At 40.2% G+C, this 19,371-nt stretch overlaps 1 protein-coding gene across 11 annotated transcripts in view; it reads right to left on the reverse strand.

Moving 5' to 3' along the window:
* The window catches only part of SOX5 (SRY-box transcription factor 5), a 455,968-nt gene that overhangs the window by 32,827 nt on the left and 403,770 nt on the right, over window positions 1–19,371 (reverse strand). For 8 of the 11 annotated variants that reach the window (XM_066184389.1, XM_066184390.1, XM_066184391.1 and 5 more), the window contains 2 exons: window positions 5,031–5,208; window positions 189–361 (listed from right to left, as the gene is read on the reverse strand). In XM_066184389.1, coding sequence (XP_066040486.1) covers window positions 189–361; window positions 5,031–5,208 — 351 coding nt within the window. The remainder of the gene's footprint in view (window positions 1–188; window positions 362–5,030; window positions 5,209–19,371) is intronic. The other 3 variants (XM_066184396.1, XM_066184388.1, XM_066184387.1) reach the window with 1 other exon arrangement.

Below are 19,371 nucleotides of genomic sequence, written 5' to 3' on the forward strand. Positions count from 1 at the left end.
TGTCATCTCTTGGCTGTGGCTTCCATTTTGCTTTTCACTTTTTTTTTGAACTACCCTGTTTCAAAAACGGAGAAGGAAAAAGAGAGCAAGAAAAAAGGAGGAAGAGAAGGGAGGAAGAACCTGTGTAGGTGTGGGGAGAGGCAAATGAACACTCTGGCCCTTTGCAGAAGGAGTCTGGGAAAACTCACTTTTTCTGTCCTGCAGTTATTGAGACCCAGGCTGTTCACCACGGCCACCTTCCCATCCAGCACCTGCTGCTCCCTCCGTAGCTGCTCCTTCATCTGTCGGGCCTCCTGGATTGCCTTGGTAACAGCATCGTGGTCATTTAAATAACCTGACGACGTGATAGAAGAAAGGATGTCTTAAAAAGAGAAAGTTACAAGAAAACACTTTAGCTTTCGTCAGTGGAATGCAGTTCATCGTTATTAATGAGAAAGAGTTAAAAGGCAATGCCCACAAACCTGTCTGTGCTCTGCAATTCTGTTGTTGTTTATGGCAGAGCCACCTGGACATAAAGCACGAGAGACCTCGGTGCCAAAATCCTCATTCCTGCTATTTGATCCCATTAGTTTCAATATTTCCCTGACACTGCAGAGGTTAGCCCCGTGGTTTTGTATGCAGCAGGATGTAACCGGATAAGAGTTAGGGGAAGCTTTGATCATGCCAGCAATCCCAAACTCTTAAAAATAGACCGTTTCATTCTTCCCCTTCTTAAAACTTGTGAATACATTAAAATAAACCACAGGTGGCGGTGGTTTGCTATACATATGAAATGCATAATGGCTGAGAAGAAAAACCTCATCCACTGAATACTCCCCACCACCACCTGTCATTCATAAATGTACAAGAAACCACAGCTACACGGACCTACATTCCCACTCCTATTCATGCTGCTAATAGTAGGTCAAATGTCCACTGTTTTGCTGCAAATTCACAGCCTAGGGCTTAGCCTTAGTAGTCACTGAATTATTTCCTTTTAAAATGTTACAGGCATCACCGGCACAGCTAATACTATTTAATTTTAAATGTTGACACTTTGTCATTTTTTTTTCCTTTAGCGTGCTGTAGATTATACTTATTATGATCTGCATGTGATTTGTAGGATAGAATACTGATGGGAGACTCCAAGCCCCAGTGTATTTTCCAGATATTAAAGTAGAGGCTAATATCTACCAATCTCCCTCTCCCCCTCCACATCCCCACACGTGTGCGCGCACACACACACGCACACACTTCTTTCTGTCTTTTAACTAGGGCATAAAAACGGCATAAAATGAATCTGTAATATGAAATTGCCCAGAAAAGGGACTTCTGTTTGTGACATGAGGCTAAATCTAACCAGATCCATTGGTGAATTGTGACAGATGGAGGGACTGTGAGACAGAAGGCAGGCACTAATCACACACAAAATGACCGGCTTGCCTCAACATGTTCCATGGATTCCAGCAAACTTTACACCCTAATCCATTTTTAGAACAAAAAACATCTGGGCCATAAATCCTCTAATCTGCCAAAACACGCTATTAAATCCCATGATTTGTTGAAAAACACTAAGATTAAAGAAAGGAAATATAAAATGGCTAACTGCCGTGTTAGGAAAGTGTTATTAATACTCTTTCTTTGTCTCAATTATGAATGTTCTGTTCGTAAAGAGCCTTGTCTAATCATGTCAGATTACACATCCCCGTTGTATTGCTAGACTCTTCTATCTGATCTGCTGATTGCCAAAAACGTAGGACATTGTCTTGCTGCTTAAAACATTTCTGGGGAAGAAGCTGATGTCAGATAAGTTCAGTGCTGTGCTGCTGTCAGGATTTTAGTTTGGTTTGGGGTTTTATTGTTGTTTTTTTGGGTTTCTTTTTATACCACGGACAGAGTGGGACTGGTACTTCCGTCTCCCTTGGAGAACAAAAGCTAGAAAGAAAAGTTCCTGTGCAGTTTGATTGCTGTTAATTGTACTAACAGCTAGCTTTTGGCTAAAACATCAAGAATCCTGAGAGTTTTCTATGGAATAACTTGATCCACATTGCTTGTATCAAATGACCCAGTTCAGTAATTCCCAGCCAATGGAATTTCTGTAATTCCAGTTTTCCCAGCATAAGGAAGAATATAGTCTACACCAGCACAGTGCTACCGGCTGATTTTTCTTTCTTTTTTTAAATCTCCATTTTACTAACTTGCTTGGTTTCTTCCCCAGTTTGCATCTGTTAACCTTTGCATCTGATCAACCTTGCATGTAGTCAGAATAAATTAAAATGGAAGCAAATAAACAAATCAACAGCAGTATTAGTGCTGCTTTTGCTGTTGTCTAGGTATAATACTTTCAATCTGTAACCGAGCCAAATTTGCCTAGAAACTGGAATTCATGCCCTTCTCCAGACTATTTGGCTTTTCCTGAATACTGCTATCTTTGAGACAGTTTGGCACATGACAGTGAATAAAAGCAAGCACTCCTTATGTTTTTCAGTAGCTGCCAAGATGCTGGTGTGCAGGGAAATGATTAATATAGAAGCGAGTTGAATGTAAATTATTGTTGTTTAGGGTAGGTGGTGAATTATTGACAGAGAGGGGAACTGCATTACATAAAATGAACTTAGTTCCAAGGATTGCCAAACTAGCACAGAGATGTTGCAGATAATGGCAAAGAGCAGAGAGAAGTTGTTTCTGTTTTTAGTACACGGACATATGCCTGTTCCCAAAAAGAAATGCTTGGATTTAAAGTCATCCATGAAGCCATGACATTTGTGACTGCTCAGTCTGTAGCACAATTTATGTGCTGCAGGGATAGCTCTGGAAAGGGCTGTGGAGCTGTATGCCTGAGTGTAGCTCTGCTGATAATCTCTGAGGCTCTGAGTTCATGTCCCCCTGAAGAAAACTGAACAATACACAGGCATTTCTCCATGTCATGGGAGCCAAGGAGCCCGAGGAGCTGCTTTCAGAGAATGGTCTTAATTTGAAGTTAATGGTGGTGAAAAGTGACAGCTCAGCTGCATCCCAGCAAGGTGGGCTGTGCACACTTAGGACAGACAACCTGTGCCTTGTGCTGACAGCTCCAATCATTCCAGTGGTGGAGGTGACTGTCTGACAAGTGACTGAGTGTTTCCCAGTGGCCTTTTGTAGAGGGATTTGATTTATCACTCAGGATGAGAAAGTGATCCAGTTTCCCTACCATGGTAGGGACCTTTGTAGCTTTCCTAAAACTGCTATCAAGATTTTTCATGGTGTAGCTCCTGCTGGAGGGTGACATGAAATTTCATGCTCACTTCAAGATCACCAAATAGTTGCACCATGGCAATGAGTGCTCCTTGTTGTAACTTGTGTTGGATGTGGCTTAGCAGTTAGCAGGAGACTTTGTAGGGTGTTCAGTAGCTTTTCCTACTTGCAGTCCTCCATTAAAGGATAAACCTTTGCTAGAAACACACTGTGTCCATCCAGTTAAAGACAGCTTATCTTACATATACAGCATGCACAGTGATACTGCTCAGCAACCTCAAAAAGTCACTTTCTATATATGCAGCAGGGAGATATACAGCAGTGAACTCTATGTCATTAACAATAACTTAAGTATGTTATCTTTTGCTCCACAGTTTTCCATGGTTTATTAATGGTATAACACATTAATTCTCCTTACAAGAGTGACCTTTAAAGCTCTGTTCATCCTCACAGCTTTTATCCAATTACATTATCACTCATTAAAGGTACAGCATTTCAAAATCTGCACCTTGTTAAAAGAAGTAAATTGCAGGGGTCTCAAACCTATGGAAAATGTCAGGTGTGTAGGGAAAGAAGATTGGAGAGGGGAGACCAAGAGATGTCTTGCCACTGAAATGTGAGCCAGATGCTTAACTTCAAATAGAAATATTATGTTCCCTCTACTCAAGGACAAAATTTCTAATGTGAAAAAAATGAAATTCGATGCATTGTGCATAGAGAACAGCAGGGTCAAGCAAGTTAAAGATGAAATACATTACTATGTATCACAGCTAAAGAGTGTAGGGTTAATCACAATACAGACACTAACAATTAGTAATGTGATATTTTAAAAATATTTATATAATTGTAATGTGTCATACCAAGTAAGTTTTACTGCACAGCACTGCTGTATCACAGACATAGCTTCTGACAGGTTTGACCTATGGCTTCTTTTGGGGTTTTTTGTACTATTCCTGAAAGTGGCCAGGCAGGAGATGCTTTTGGAGGAACACAACAGATACTAGAAAAAGCACATCTGCCTCACTCAAATCATGAAACAGAGCTTAATTTGCATAATGAAATCTTGATTCAGTTATACTCAGTCATTTCTTACAACGTTTCAGTTAGAAGGATCAAGAATGGGGTGTGTACACATTTTCCTTACACACACAAAGAGCAGTCTCTTTAACACATCATATTTACAAAATTACCAATAAGACTGTTACTATTTAAATGGTCTTTAGGCAAAGACATAATTTTGGCAGGAGGAAGAATTATCACTATTTTCTGGAACGATGTTAAAAACAGCCAGTCAAGACTCTTTGAAACACAGAACAACAAACTTGGGGTCTTGAATGAACATGGTGATTGTTTTGCTTATTACACTGAGGTAAAATAATATTCCATTCAGCATGTGGACAGACTAAGGGTTAAACTTGTAATTTTGGAAAAATGCAGACTTTTAACTTTAAGAGAAGTTTTAGAAAGTTCATCCATCACTTTTAGATGACATAGTATAATATCACAGGTCTTCGATGCCCACCATTAGACAGGTCACTGTCTTTAATGTGTGCCATTAAAAACCAGCATTTATTAGAAGTTAAAGCAGCATCTGAAATAACACAGGCCTTTGTTTTCTGAGTCTGTGAAAGTTAAGATACCCCTCCTGAAAGGAAAGTCTCTGCGAGTTTCTTCACCAGCACCAACCAACTGGAGTATTATGGTCAACCTGTGACAGCTCTTGGCCCACTGCCTAGCAGTGGCTGATCCCTTCCAATTCCCCCTTTCCATGAGGAGATATCCCTGGTTAGAAATGGGATACACGGGACTGAGCTCACCTATTGTGTTGCCTCTGGCCGAAGGACTCGCTAATGTTGCTGGCACCGAGGACTTTAGTGAGCTGGCCCCGCTGTTTATTCTCAGAGCTGGCATGTGAGGGGAGGTGGGTGACGTGGGAGATTTGCCATCAGATGTCTTGGGTTTGGCTGAAAGGTTCAGAGGCTGGGCCACTTCATCCTGCGACAAGCAGAGGAGAAAAGAAATGTTATCACCAAACTGCTGTTGGCACAACACCGCCCAAGCCAAGACAGTGGCTTCAGCTCGTATGAACTCCTAAACCTGAGAGGTTGTATCATATATGTGAAGATCAAATGTGATACCACCTTGTCACTCTAGTTTGGAACTGAAATGACTGATAAACTGGAAAATTAATGTGACATGATCAGAGAACATCATCCATTTGCACTTTGTGTGAGAGTTGTGTCTGAAGAAATTATTCCCATCAACAAGACATTTGCTTCTATCATGAAAATAAAGAGAAATTTAACAGTTATGTTTTATTTTGAATCTTATATTCATTAATGAAGTAAAAACTGAAGACCATCTTCACTTAAAACTCAACCACCACTAGCCAAACTGGGCAAACAAGTGAATGGGGGTTCAGTTGGATTTTTCATGGTTTGATTTTTTTGTTTGTTTGTTTTTGGGGTTTTTTTGTGTGCCTTTTCTTCTGGTTTTGTTTTGTTTTGACTTGTACTTTCCCCTGAACTTCCCAGACTTAGAATTCCGAGCATGAAAACAACATAGGAAATAAATACTTCTCTTTCACCTTAACAAAGTCTGAGCCAATAACCTGGATAATTTTGCACATACACCTAGATGTTTTTATCTGTTGCAAAGTTGAACTTCTAGATTTCAGCAATTATTATGTGAAAATACAAAAACTGGGTGACATTTTTTGCAGGCTAACTGCAATTATCCCTAAACCTGGCTTGATTACACAGAGCGACAGACAGTGCCATAAAAAACAATAAAATGCCAAGTAATGTATTTTTGTTTGACCAAAGTAAAACACAATAAGGAAAAGAAAAAAAAAGCCAAACCAATGGAGAAGGGAGAAAAGGACTTTCAACAAGGGGAGCATTTTAGAAGTGATTTTAACTGACTTTTAAATAAGCAGAACTAATGGACGTGATATTAGATCAAATCATCACATAACAGCTTAGCTCTTGTCTGACACTGTGACTTAGGAAAGTCGTCCTCTAGCTACAAGAAGTGCTACGTCAGACAACTGGGTTCCAGCTCTAGGCACTGAAGAAACTGATTCTGGTCTCCCTAAATTGTAAGTACGTTTAGTTTCGTAGAATTATTCCTGACTTACAACAATGCAAAGCTGAGTGAGATTAGACTCAGCTTTTGGTTTTTGTGGGTTTGTTGGTTTTTTTGTGTTTCAGTGTCTTACTGTTACCACCAAAGTCTCTGCAACCATCGTGTAACAGAGATTCTTTTCCACACAGGGAGGTCTGCTGCAGTAAAGAAGGAATTTTATAGCTGCCTATTGCTTGTGGAAGTATGATGGAGACGTCTCCAAACACAAGGCAATTCTGCAAAGCACTGTCATGTAACTTTTCCGCTGCCTCTGAGCAAAGCACCTTTGTTATATTTGATTATATTTCTACATTTGGTTATATATCTACACAGTTTTGTGACAGTCATAGCAGATAAACATTATCAGAGGCATCGTGGACAAAGCTGTCATCCTTGAAGTGATGTTGAAGCCATCCTAGAGGCAACTTGTGCATAAAATAAATGGGAAAAAATCAGTGCATAAAATTGCCTTGGGAGCCTATATACTATACTATCAGAAGTGAATTAGGCACCTAGATAGCAGAGTTCTGTTGATCTTCTAGGAGATATAGGCTTCAGGGTTAAAAATGTCACCAGTAAAACTGGTATTTGACTTTTTTAGAAGGGATTTGTTACTTTACGGAAATACAAATTCATTGTATTAGAATACTATGGATAAAAATAAAGATAAAATAAAATATAATTAGAATAAAAGAAAATACCAGCCAAATAGAAAGGGACTTGCTTTGCTGCTCCCCTGATCTCAATTAAAAAATAAAGAAGTCTCACAACAGTCCAACAATAATGTTGTGAAATCAGTACTGACTTAGTTGTATAAAAGTTTTAAGTACAAATGAGCCAACAAACCAACCAAACACAGCGACCTTGTGCCAGACAAGGATCCCTGAATAGCAAAGTCATGGATTTGGAAGACAGCCTGAGAAGCAAAGCAGACCTGCCCACAGACTTGTTTCAGCTCATTCCAAGAGGGTTTGGTTTCCACGTACGTTCGATTCTTGACCTCTGCTGTAAGTCTCAACAAAAGGGGCTGATTAGTGTCAGATGTGGTACTAGAAGCTGCAGTGCGCTCTCTGCCCAAAAGAAATCTGACTGAGAGCAGCACCAGTTCAGAAGGAGCAGCAGCTAGTCCTTGATGGGAATGGCTCTCCCACACTGCAGAGGCAGCTTGGATTCCAACCTACATCCTCATAATGAAAGGTTTTTGCTGTCTCATCCTTTAGCCTCAGTCCCTCAGCTATCCTGTCCCTATAAAGCTTACTTCCTTCCCTCTTCTTGCTCCTTTTCCCTTTTCTCAGCTCTTCTGTTCCCTTTTTTTTTTAAGCTGGTGTGAAGGAAGGGTCCTGTCCAAGTCCACTGTACAAAGGTGGTTCTGATGTCATTTAATGTGAGCTCGAAACAGAGGAGGTGTTTTTTACTCCCCCACTGTAGGCATCAAGCAATGAGGCTGTTTGTGTTGCAACTATTCTTGGTAGTAAGAATGCTCTTCTTCATTCAAGTCAGCACAGCCTTCTCTGAAGCCAGGAAATATAAGGCCTTGTGGAAATAATAGAAGTCGACAGTTCCAGAGCTGATAAATGTCATCCCAAATTGCCCCTTCATTCACTTGCATTGTGTGTTCAGGCTAATGGTAAATTAATCGGAGGTCACAGAAGCTTGGTTCTCATAAAGGAGGATAAGTAAACAATTTTCAGCTATTATATATATTTACAAAATGATACTGTTCACTGTTTGGTCTTCATAACATTTTTACTTCTGTTATTTCAAAGAGCATTCTCAAATCCTCGCTGGAAGTCAAATGCATTAAAAATCCTATGTCGCATCACGATTTGGTAATAACTTCAGTCATTTCCTTCACAATAGTGGAACTACACTGATTTATTCCAAAGGACTCTAAAAAATATCTGGGGGACAAGTAATAACATACAATTCAGGTAAGTGTGAAGATGACTGTTAGGATCTTCACTCCTAGTCAGTGAAACATGTTACTCTTTTCCCTTTCTGCAGCCATAAATTCAGAATCCTCAGCTCTTCCAGCTTAAATCAAGAACTGTACTGTCCTCACTATTGATCTGGGCCTGTGTAACCCCAATAAGAATTAGGTGCTAGTCTACCTTTATTTTATTAACTATAAAGCCTCCCAGCTAGCATTCTGCCACATTACAGATTAGCAGAATTTTCCCAATTATGTCAGGGCCAGGTGTAAGACAGCTCAGGCAAGTAAGAGACAAAAAAGATAAAAACAAGATGTAGCATCTTCACTTCAGGTAGAGATGGCATCATTCAACAGCCAGGATATCTTATTTTACGCAGTGGGTCACAGAATCTAGAATTACTCCCTGCCCTCAGTTTTTATTAGAGAAAGCATTGATTGGTCCTTGCCTTTTTTTTGAAATGCAGCTATTCTAAGATGACATTGATTAGGTGGGTTTTTTTTTTTTCCCAGGCCAGAATTTTTTAAAGAGTTAAAGTCAAACATTTTTTTATAAATCAGCCAAAACAATTAATGCTGAGACTAGAAGACGTTAAGACCCAAAAGGCTTGTAATATTATAAACACAGATGTGATGAAAATAAAACATGATCTTGATTAAAGGTTGTGAAATGCCTCTTTAAAAGTAGCACATTTGTCTTACAAAACAAAATACACACATGCACAAAATAAATGTAGAGAATAAAGCATTAAGCAAAAACACACGAAGGAGGGCTAAAAAAAATGTACCCACACAAAGCAAAGCATTGGCAAAGAGATTCCCATCCCCTGTATCACAGCTGTGTCAGGACAGTCGCTGTTTTAGGGAGAACTGATTTGCTTCCCAGGACTGGAAGACTCATTAACCAAAACTTGAATTCAGGGAAATTTAAATCCTTGATTTCCACTAGATTTTTTTTCCAGGTTGTATCTAGGTATTCGAGGAAAGAAAGAACTTTTCAGCTGCACCAGAATTTGGGGGGTAAATAAAATATTCAAGAGCTGTATTTTGTAGCTTCACTCAACCTGGATTAGTATAACTCTGAGCTGTCATATTTTAAACTTTAGACACAGAAAATCTCCAAGTTTAAGTGCCTGACATGCAACACAAACAGAAATGCTGCTGGCAAGTTGAGTGTGGATCACACTGCTTTTATAAGGTTTCTGTGGTCCTTTGAAAAGGTAAAATGCCATAGGTTAACACAAAGTGCTTATTAACATGGGAGGAAAAAACGAAAGAGAGGGGAAAAGAAGGGATTTGGCCACAGCCATAGAGTGACAGTGGCAGAGCTTCAGACAGACCCAGGAATTCTGACTCGCAGTCACCCATCTTGAAATAGTTGGCTGAAATGATGTCTTTTCTAATCTTTCCATCATGCTGTCTCTATTTACTTCCTCCTAGGATAAAAGGTTAATTCATCTCTATGGAGAATAGATATAGAAAAAGAAGGGGATAAAATCTGATTTTGAGAAACTCTCTAAACCATTTATTAAAAATGGCACTATTTCAACACCAAGAGCTGAATAAAAGGCTGATAGCCCACATGAATGAACCAGTCCCAGAAAATGAAAAAAGGGGGGGTGGGGGTGGTGGTGAAGAACCCAGACAATTCATTAGGATTTGATAATCTCACTCCTTTTCGCGTATTTTAAGATTAGTGCACTACTAAAATACAGTTACTGAATTATTGTACTGTCATTTAAATCCAAGTCCTAGATCCCACCGTGGCACACGCTGAAAGTCCAGGTTGCAGGGTTTATTACAAAATCATGAACTCTCTGGGTATCATCTGACTGGCAACACAAATGTGCTTAAATGACCTGGCTTAAGCACAGCCCAGCCTGCTCTGCTAAAGAGGCTTTTCGTGACCTCTGGGAACACATTCACCACATCTTGCTGCCTATTTAAATGACCTTGACAGTACAAATTACAGCCAAATGAGTTAGAAATAAGAAGCCAGGGAGGGGGGTTTCTACAAGATTGCCTCTGCCACCTCAACAGAAACAAAGCCTCATTCCCCCACCCGGGTTCTGTTTCCTGGAGATCTTCATTTCAATAGAAATGCAAAATATGGAGCACTTACTGGCATGTCTGGGGCAGAAGACAATGATGCTATTGTTGCCCACTGAACAATGCAGCCACTCAGTGGCTTATCCAGACTCTTGCTTATCCAAAAATGTCTAACCAAAACACATAAGAAACCGAGGTGCAACAGCAGAGATGCAGAGCAAATCCTCTGTAATCAGTGTCCCTCAAGACTACAGCTGTCCACACACTCATACAAAGACACTGGCAGCTCCCTTCACATCCCCTCCCTTTTTCTGAGGCCACTCGTGGTGAAACTATCTGTAGTGATAATAAGAAGCCAAGAGGTAAAGGCAGTTGTAAAACATGTTGTATAAATGAATCATGCTGCTGATATTATCCTCACTGATGAAATAATTGTATTAAATTAAGCAGGGATGTTCACATGACAGGATGGGTGAATTAGATAATGCTCATCTGCAGCTGTACCTCCTCCTGCCACATTTTCAAGTTTTGATTAAGAATAATGTGTCCCTTCCTGCAAAGGTGGAAATTTCTCTAACTACGTAGAAAAACAGATATGAGACATAAAAACAGGTATCTTGGTTATGATACAGTAATAAACACAACAGAATTATTCTTCCTTCAGCTTCAGAGAAGTCCCTTTATCATGTTCTTGCCCACAAGTTTCAGCACCAGAAGTATGACTAGACTATGGTTAGAAAGGAAAAGGCACCAAAGACAAGGATGAGGGCAGGTATGAGGAACAATGGTGTTCTTTCCTTCTGATTCTGCAAAGTGCACAGACCTTCTGAAAGATCTCTGCCTGGATTTTTTTCTACACGCAGAGCAGCTTTTTTTTTTTTTTTTTTTTTTTTTTTTTTTTTTTTTTTTTTTTTTTTTAATAGTGTTGCTCCTTTGCTGAGTATCTTCTCTTCAATGATTTCCTCTCAGAAGGCAGGTACTTTCTGGACTCAGTGCATGTTATCCAACCAAAGTTAGTACCTTACTGATACTGCCCAAATGCTCTTATTCACAGGACTCAAAACAAAGGGGGAAACTGAGTTGCCTTACACTTGGGACAAACACTCTTTTTGTTCTCTGGTCCTGCTGATAGGGAACTACTCAATTACTCAATGAATAAATTACTCCCAAAGGCTGGTTTATACACTGGGAGGATTATTTCCTCCATTCTTGATCATGGAGAAAAGTGGTGCAGGAACAGTGCAAGTGAATCTGTTTTGCAGCACCTGGGACAGAGAGGGCTTCTACCCCAGTCCTCTTTTGCAACACAAGGGACTCTCAGTGAGGATATTTTCTAGGGACTTTTTCCTCTCAGAGAGATCCCTAACATTCTCCCCTTTCCTTCTTCTTTACAGGAAGCATAGCTGCCAGGAAAAAAGTCAGCTGTCAGAAAGACTAATTTGCTGCCCTGAAAACCCCAAGCTTTGATTTTGTCTGGCCTGCACGTTGTCACAGTAAAAACCAGAGAGCTGCTGGGTGGTTTCCACTTTGTGTTTAGCAGTGCCGTTTCCCAAAGTTGTATGCAGGATTCCCAAACAGATACAGAAGACCAGAAGAGGAGCATGGAAAATGACCTGTTTATGGACATGGCAGATTCCTTCCCCTCCACCCCACAACCTCTGCATGCCACGCACAGCACTCACTCTATAGCACCTATCCCATAAACCAAGGAATGCTGATGCTGAAATAACAGAGGAGAAAATACAAAGCTCTAGGATCATTTCAGCCCTCCTGGTACCTCAGACATGGAGGAGTGGGATGCTTCAGTTGCAGGGAAGCCTAAAAGCAGTGTCTAGGGAGAGAGCTGTGGAACTGCTCTTCAAAGTCTATATCCAATGACAGCCTGGGGTAAAGGCCTTCCCTTTGTGCAGCATCTGGTCACAGAAGCAACCCTTTAAAGGTCTTCAGGAAAGACTGCACTTGGACCTCGCCCTTTGGGATCTTGTGGAGCACGAGGCAGGCTGCTTGGCCAACAGAATACAGCAGGACCTGCAGCTCAGCAGAATGAACAGACTGGTAAATGTTTACTCCAAATTCAGTTGTTTGGTTTCACAAATCTTCAGAGACACATCCTCCAAACCACACTTGCAGCTTCTGGCTGGATTTGGACTGTCAAAATGCCCAACCATCCTTGTGAACTCTGCTAGTAATCTCCACAGACAAATAGCACAATGTGTTTGAGGAAAGCAGCCAGTGTGAGATTTCTAGGCTAACTTTCCTTGTTCATGAGTTTTCAGTCACACCAACCTCTAGGGAAACCTGATGACTTATGGAAGCTTAACCCAATCCAGATCCAAACTTCAAGCATTCGTTTTCAACCACACAGAGGTAAATTACTTAGTCCTATCAGAATTATTCTTCAAATTGGGCATTTGCTCTTCTTTTTGACTGGAACCAGCAGAAGTGAGAGGACCCAGGAAGAGGATTTTCAGTATGGCATGAAAATAAACTGCAGGAACAAAGAGCTTTTAGCATGTACTTGCACCTCGTAATGAAAAACCTCCTTCCCATCCTGCACCTCTAAGTGAGTGAAAATTTAACTCAGCAGCCTCACATACAAAAATGCCTCAGTGAAGCCTCTTCTGAGCAAATCTTGCCAGGTTGGTCCTGAAATGAGAAAGGTCCATGTTGAGTAAAGATAGAACATAAGCCAGTGCAGAAAGACTATTCACTTGGGATTCTCCTTGTCTGCACTTCATGCCAAACTTGGGTCCTGCTGTTGGCTTTTTGCATCTAACTATTGCTCAGTTGAATTTCTCACATCGCTGCTCCACCTGTTTATTTGGTATAAAGTTAATAATGAAGTGCTGAGCTCAGAGGCTCAAATCAGAGGCTAAGCAGGAGGAGCGATTTAGGCCCACGTCAGCAGGGACTGATGCAGACACTGCAAATCTGCATGCAGGGGAAGATGACAACTGATTTTTCACAATTTTAACCATGAAAATCGCATCGCATGCAGTAAAAATTAGAGAGGATCACAAAATTGTAGGGCAAAGGAAGGGAAAGGATTCTTCCTATGAAGACTGCTTCTCCCAAACTAATACATGGCAACCAGAAAAGCACAAGAGGGGAAAAAAAAATTAAAAAAAATTACTTCTCCACTGTACCATAGGAATTATTAATTAATTAGAGCTCATAATTACTCTGACAGCTTTTGTCTTATTTTACAACTGGGAAGAATAAGGCACAAAGTGGCTGAATGATTTGCCTAATGTCACACAGTGAGTAAACAGCTGAGTCATAAGGAAGAGCAGAGCCACTCTTCCCCAGAGCAGTGTTTGGGAGTTTCTTTGATGCTGCACCGAGCCTCCTAAAATGTCCAGCTGCTTCAAAAGAAGTTGAAAAAAAAGTAGACAGAGGTCAGACAGTTTGATCTGTGGTTGTCTATTCCTGCAGTTGTGCTGGGTAGAAACTGTAGTGGTCTGTGCCCAGTTAGTTTTGTTTTATTTTTTTTTTTTTTCCTTTTTAAAATCCTTTCTGCGTAATTCTGTCCCAATAAAATCCAGAAGGCTGAACGTGTGGAGTTGTGTCCTTATTAATGCCTTCTTCCACCCATAACAAGGCTGTTTGAAAAATGGAAATAGACACTGGACTGGATTTTCTTGCTGCCTAAACTGACCCTCTAGTCACCACCTTCCAGCGAATCATCCCCAGTAAGTGTTATGCAGAATGAACAGCCATAAAAAACGACAAACCTGAAAGGATGGGGAAAGACTTGGAAGGAAATAAAACAAGGACCTGCAAAGCCAAACAGCATTACAAACTGGTACATTTTAAATGAACAACAAGAAAACAGAAGCCACACTGATCAAAGCCTCCCACCTCCTCTCTGTGGTGGATGACACCTTCGCTGGGAGCACACCACCACCTCTAACCCCACACCTGCAAAAGGAATTAATTTCAAAAAGAATACAGACCAAAGAGAACCATATCAAAACAAATTAGCAACAGACCCCTCATCCTGCTGTGGTCAGACAGAAGAGGCAAAGATGCTCATAGTTGCTAAGATTCAGAGGAAAAAAAGGCAAAACAAAACCAACCCCTCCCCCCGCCCAAAAAAAAAATCCCAGCTGTTGAAAACTTTAGAAGAAACAAGTCCAAAGACCTTGAAAGAAAAGAGATTTCAAACAGCTTGGACAACTGGCAGGGGGCTAAGAAATTTCTTTTCAAAAAACACCTGTGCTTTCTCTGACTTTGGGCATCTCTGGGTAACCTAGGTAGATTTTTTTCACTAGGAGAGGCACCAAGTACAGCCCTAGGAATATGCAGTGCAAAGATAATATACACTGCATTTATTTACAGATACACACAACTGCAACAAAAATGTCAAAATATGTTTTGCAACTGTAGATATGACCTGCTTGACAATTTGTTTTTCCAACTAATAGCTTTTCAAAGGAAAACTATCAACACAAAGCTCATCTGTCTTTAATGCTTGCATGCTATTAACGACATCCCAGATCTCTAAATTCAAAATGATTTTACAACTCGGTCTTGCTGGATATCTTTACATTTCACCTCCCTTCAGCAGCAAGATGAACTGTAATCAGCAGCTGCAGAAACTAGAGGGAGTTTAAGGTACTGCAGGAAATGTTCAAAGCCAACACATGCTCCTTCAGTAAATACTGCACTCAGAGAAGAATTTTTTAATATTTATACCCCACCCATGATCCCACATGTGGGATCAGCTACTTGAGAGAACATCTGTTGGGAATGGTTGGGAATTGTTGCAGTCATGCCTTTTTTTTTAATTGCTGATTCTTTAGGTCATGCCAAAGAGATTCAGGTTCAGTTTCTGACTTTACAACAAACTTTGTGAGTTTGAGTGAGTCACTCCTTATCTAACCTTCTGTACATGGCCACTAACATCTTTGTGAAGTTATCATAAAACATCACCAAATATAAATTCTAGTGTTTTGCACAAGGGCACATGGCTACAGAAAGCAGAGTCACCCTTTTGTCTCAAATCTCTTACAAAATTAGAGACAACACAACCTTTCACCTATGAAAAGGGCTTATTCTATGCAAACTGGGCATACATCAGACATGTTCATGAAACTGCATGGGAACACCACCATTTGCAGCCCTTTAAGTTTAGTAACTACTATTGATGTTATGTATTTCTCTCTCTCTCTCTATATATATATACCTACATATACACGTATTAACCCTACCTATGTTTATTAGTATTTGCTGCTGAATGCAGAATACGAGCAGAAGAGTGCTGAAGAAGTATTCAGACCCCCTTGGTGCACAGACTTCAGATCCTATTCCTGAAGAAACAAAATCACCATCAGGACCAGTATTGGGGCCAAATTGCTGGCAGGCACAATGAACCACTAATTGCTGGATTCATTAGTAAGACTCATAGTTTGTCCCCATGAGATGCTGAATACTTTCAGCTCCTTTTAAAACCTTGCATCTTGGAAATTAAAATTAACAACTGCAAACTAGTATTTTTGTTACACTGCAGAAACTCAGCAGGAATTTGAAGTCAGATCACAGGAATGCTAAAATTCCATTATGTAAAATTAGGCTGATTTTTATCTGCCATTTTCCAGTTAATTCTGGAGAACACGCATGCATCCACACACAATAGCTACTCCATGCTGTTCCTCAAGCCTCAACAATTGGTTAAAATAGTTTTTGTAATGCTGAAAGAAGACAACTGCCTCACAAAATACCTTCAAAATCCCCCAGCACCACACTGTTAAGACCAAACTATTCTTTTCAGACATAAAACAAATGTCTATTTAAGAACACATCCAAATGCATTTCCATCACTCAGCCAGAACACTTTTACCTCCCAGAAGTTGACACTGTAAGAGATGGAAAGAGAGACAGAGAGAGAGAAGAGACCTCTAGTCCACCTACTGGCTTCACTGAAGGCAGTGAATCCAGCTCTAGCTCATTTCAAGTAGGTTCAACTGTGTCAAAGGTTACCCACAAGCTATTTCTTGATGATTTATAGCTGATGTCTACAGATCTCCTTTTATTTTAATGATGACTTCAATACAGATGTTAAGACATTCTTTGTCCTCACAGAAGTGTATGAGAGGGAAGTTGACATCTTAAAAAAAAAAAAGAATTCAAAGGGATTGATTCGTTTTTTCTGAACAGGGCCAGCTCTGGGCAGTTTTTATATCTTATCCAGAAGGAAAAAAAAAAAAAAAGAAAGGAAAAAAATTCCCCCTTCACCCTTTTCTCCTATACTAAAGCTGCTATGTTTCTGTGACTTATTCTGGGCACAAATCCTAGAGCACTGACTCAATGTGTGTATGTCACCAGTTAATTACCATCAAGACAAGACGCTGGGACACTCGGTAAGCATAAGATAATTTTATCTCTTCACCAGTAATAACATGTATCTATACAGCATTATTTCGCTCTGCTTGAGCCCAGAGCAATTTACAAAGTGAGTCCCAAAATCATGGGAATCCTTGAACCACAATCATTTGGGGGGTGAGGAACAACAGCACAGGAAAAGCAGGAGCAGGACATACCACATCCATTTGAAATTTCAGATGTCACGCTGATGAAACTGCTGAGAGATTGTCCGAATGTGAGATTGTTTTTAACCTCAGCGTTAGTCAGTGTGTGCGAGTGTGCACAAGGTCTGTGTGTATGGATGTGCTCAATTTTCCTGAGCCCAAATTTGGTCTGTGCCTTTATAGAAAATGCTGAAAGTGCAGGCTATCCACTAATTTGTAACAAATAATAAGCAAATAGAGGTAAATTAATTAATTTCAGAGTTTTAACTGCAAACTCTATTTTCTGTGGACATTCAAAACTAGGAGGAGAGTACCCAGAAAAGGAAAGAAGGTAATTTCAGAGAAGTCTCAGAATATTGGAAATAAGCACAAAAAGGGGTCATTCTGATCTGCAAGCAAAGCAGAAAAAAGCCAAGAGTTGAGATTAGCAGAGCTCAAGATTGACTGAGGCAACCAACAAGCTAAATTCAAAATACATTAACTTACAGCTGTAACCTGAAGCCTATACAGCTCTTAGCATGGCTAAAGATAAAAATAATCAGTGACCTGGAATGACTGCTCTCCCTGAGAGAGCTACCTTTCGAAAGAAAGAAATTCACAAGAACCCACACAACAAAAACCCTCTCCAGAATTGCTACATACATATGTTTTCTTCCTAATTGCACTCTGAATTAAAGCTGCTTTACTAATGCTGTCACGGCATTGCTCCCTTTTATGGTACGCTGCTTCACAGCTTTCTCTGGAGCATTCTGGAGACGAATAAATGCACCCCAGAAACTCAACTTGAGAGAGCTTCCTGTGCCAGTTTTCCCATGGAGATGTCACGTTGGGTTGCGTTTGTCACTGTGCAGCTCCTGCTGCGCTGTGTTAGCTGCAAGTCACATAACACAATGTGGCTGATCCATGACGTGAGATGTCACTGCCCGGCACGTCAGCTGAGAGCCTGCCAGAAACTCCTGGGCTTCACCTCCACACACAACAGGCCCCCTTGCTTCAACACCACAAGAAGGTGCTGGCACGGCCACTAAACAAGTTGAAGGAACACTAATAACGTATGAAATAACTCAAAAAGTTAAACGGCCTCTGCAGCATCATGATTCTAAATGGAAAAACTTACTCTGCGCTGTTCCCACTGGAGACATGGTCTTCCCCTCCATGCACTCCATGTGTCAAGATACTCAGAAACCTTTTATCAAACACTTCTTTTTTCCCCAATATTTTTTTTTTTTTACCAGTTCTGGCAATTGCTTATATTTTCTTTAAAAGCAGCAAGGAAAAACGTAGCAACTTGAAATGAAACCAACAGAAACTAAACTCATTCATTAGCAGAAAACGTACACATTGGAATTGTCAGTCTGACAGCATTAATGGATAAAGACACATGATGATCAAGACTGAAATTTTAAACCAGTTTCATATGTTAGATCCTGTCACATCAGTTTGTCTGCCTCAGATGTTCTTCGGATGCTCCCGAATTTTCTCTCTGGATACCACTGAAGCACTTTCACTGGGAGATTCTACAGTAAAAAGTCTACTTCTGCTGTGAAGCATTTATGCCTTAGCAGAATTGTCAACACGAAATCTTCTATGATTTGAGACTGAAAATTAATCCCTCTTTAATAAAAAAGTAACTCACAGATTAATTTTCTTAGCTGCTTTCTAAGCCTTTGAGATACATTTATACCAATCCCTAAGTTTCAGGCATGACAACATGAAGATTTCTGTTGAAATGAGATTCTAACACACAAGACTTCAGGACCTTGGACCTTAAGGAGTATACATTATAAAATCACAACACGTAGCCACACTGCTCTGAAAAAATATGTGTACTCTGAAGTGATGCTTTCCACATAATGTCTCCGAATCCCTCTTTTGCAACAGCTCATTTTACACCGAACAATTCAAACTGCATTCTGTACGACAAATGTGTAGTTCTGAGTAACCTGAGTGAAATAGTTGCCAAGCACTTCACATAAATCTAAAGTTAATACTAATCTAAAAGAAACTGTCTTGTTGAATTTGAAAATAAAACAGATTTTTCCACTCTGCTGCTAAATTTTGCTTCTTTCCAGCTATCCACAGCTACCAGGGATTAGAGATTAAAATGTTTCAGATTAAAATATTTTTGGAGCTCCCTTGTTACATGATTATCATTCAGCTGCGGGTACAGGAATACTTACTGCAAAACGTGTTTGCTGCTTAGTTTGAATTGCATTCTGTCAGAACATGTCAAGGGGAGCTAATTTCAAATCTAGCATGTAGCGTGGATACAAACCACCCTTCTGCAGACAAAACAAGCAGTTTCTGGAAGCTGTCAGACTGATCACACCAGAACTTTATTCAGTCACCTCAGAAATTCCCTTTCTGTGTTGAAAAGGAATTCTACATTTGGTAAAAGGTGGCTACGCTGCTGTCCACTACACAGGCTCGCCAACACAGCCTCCTCCCTTTCTTTTTTACTACGAACACACACAACTAAATATTCCAACACTTAATCTGAAGCAGCAAAAGAAAATATTTAAT

Source organism: Chamaea fasciata, unplaced genomic scaffold (genome assembly GCF_029207755.1).
Source record: "Chamaea fasciata isolate MVZ Bird 193981 ecotype frontalis unplaced genomic scaffold, bChaFas1.0.hap1 SCAF_5, whole genome shotgun sequence".
In the NCBI taxonomy this organism is placed as follows: Eukaryota; Metazoa; Chordata; class Aves; order Passeriformes; family Sylviidae; genus Chamaea; species Chamaea fasciata.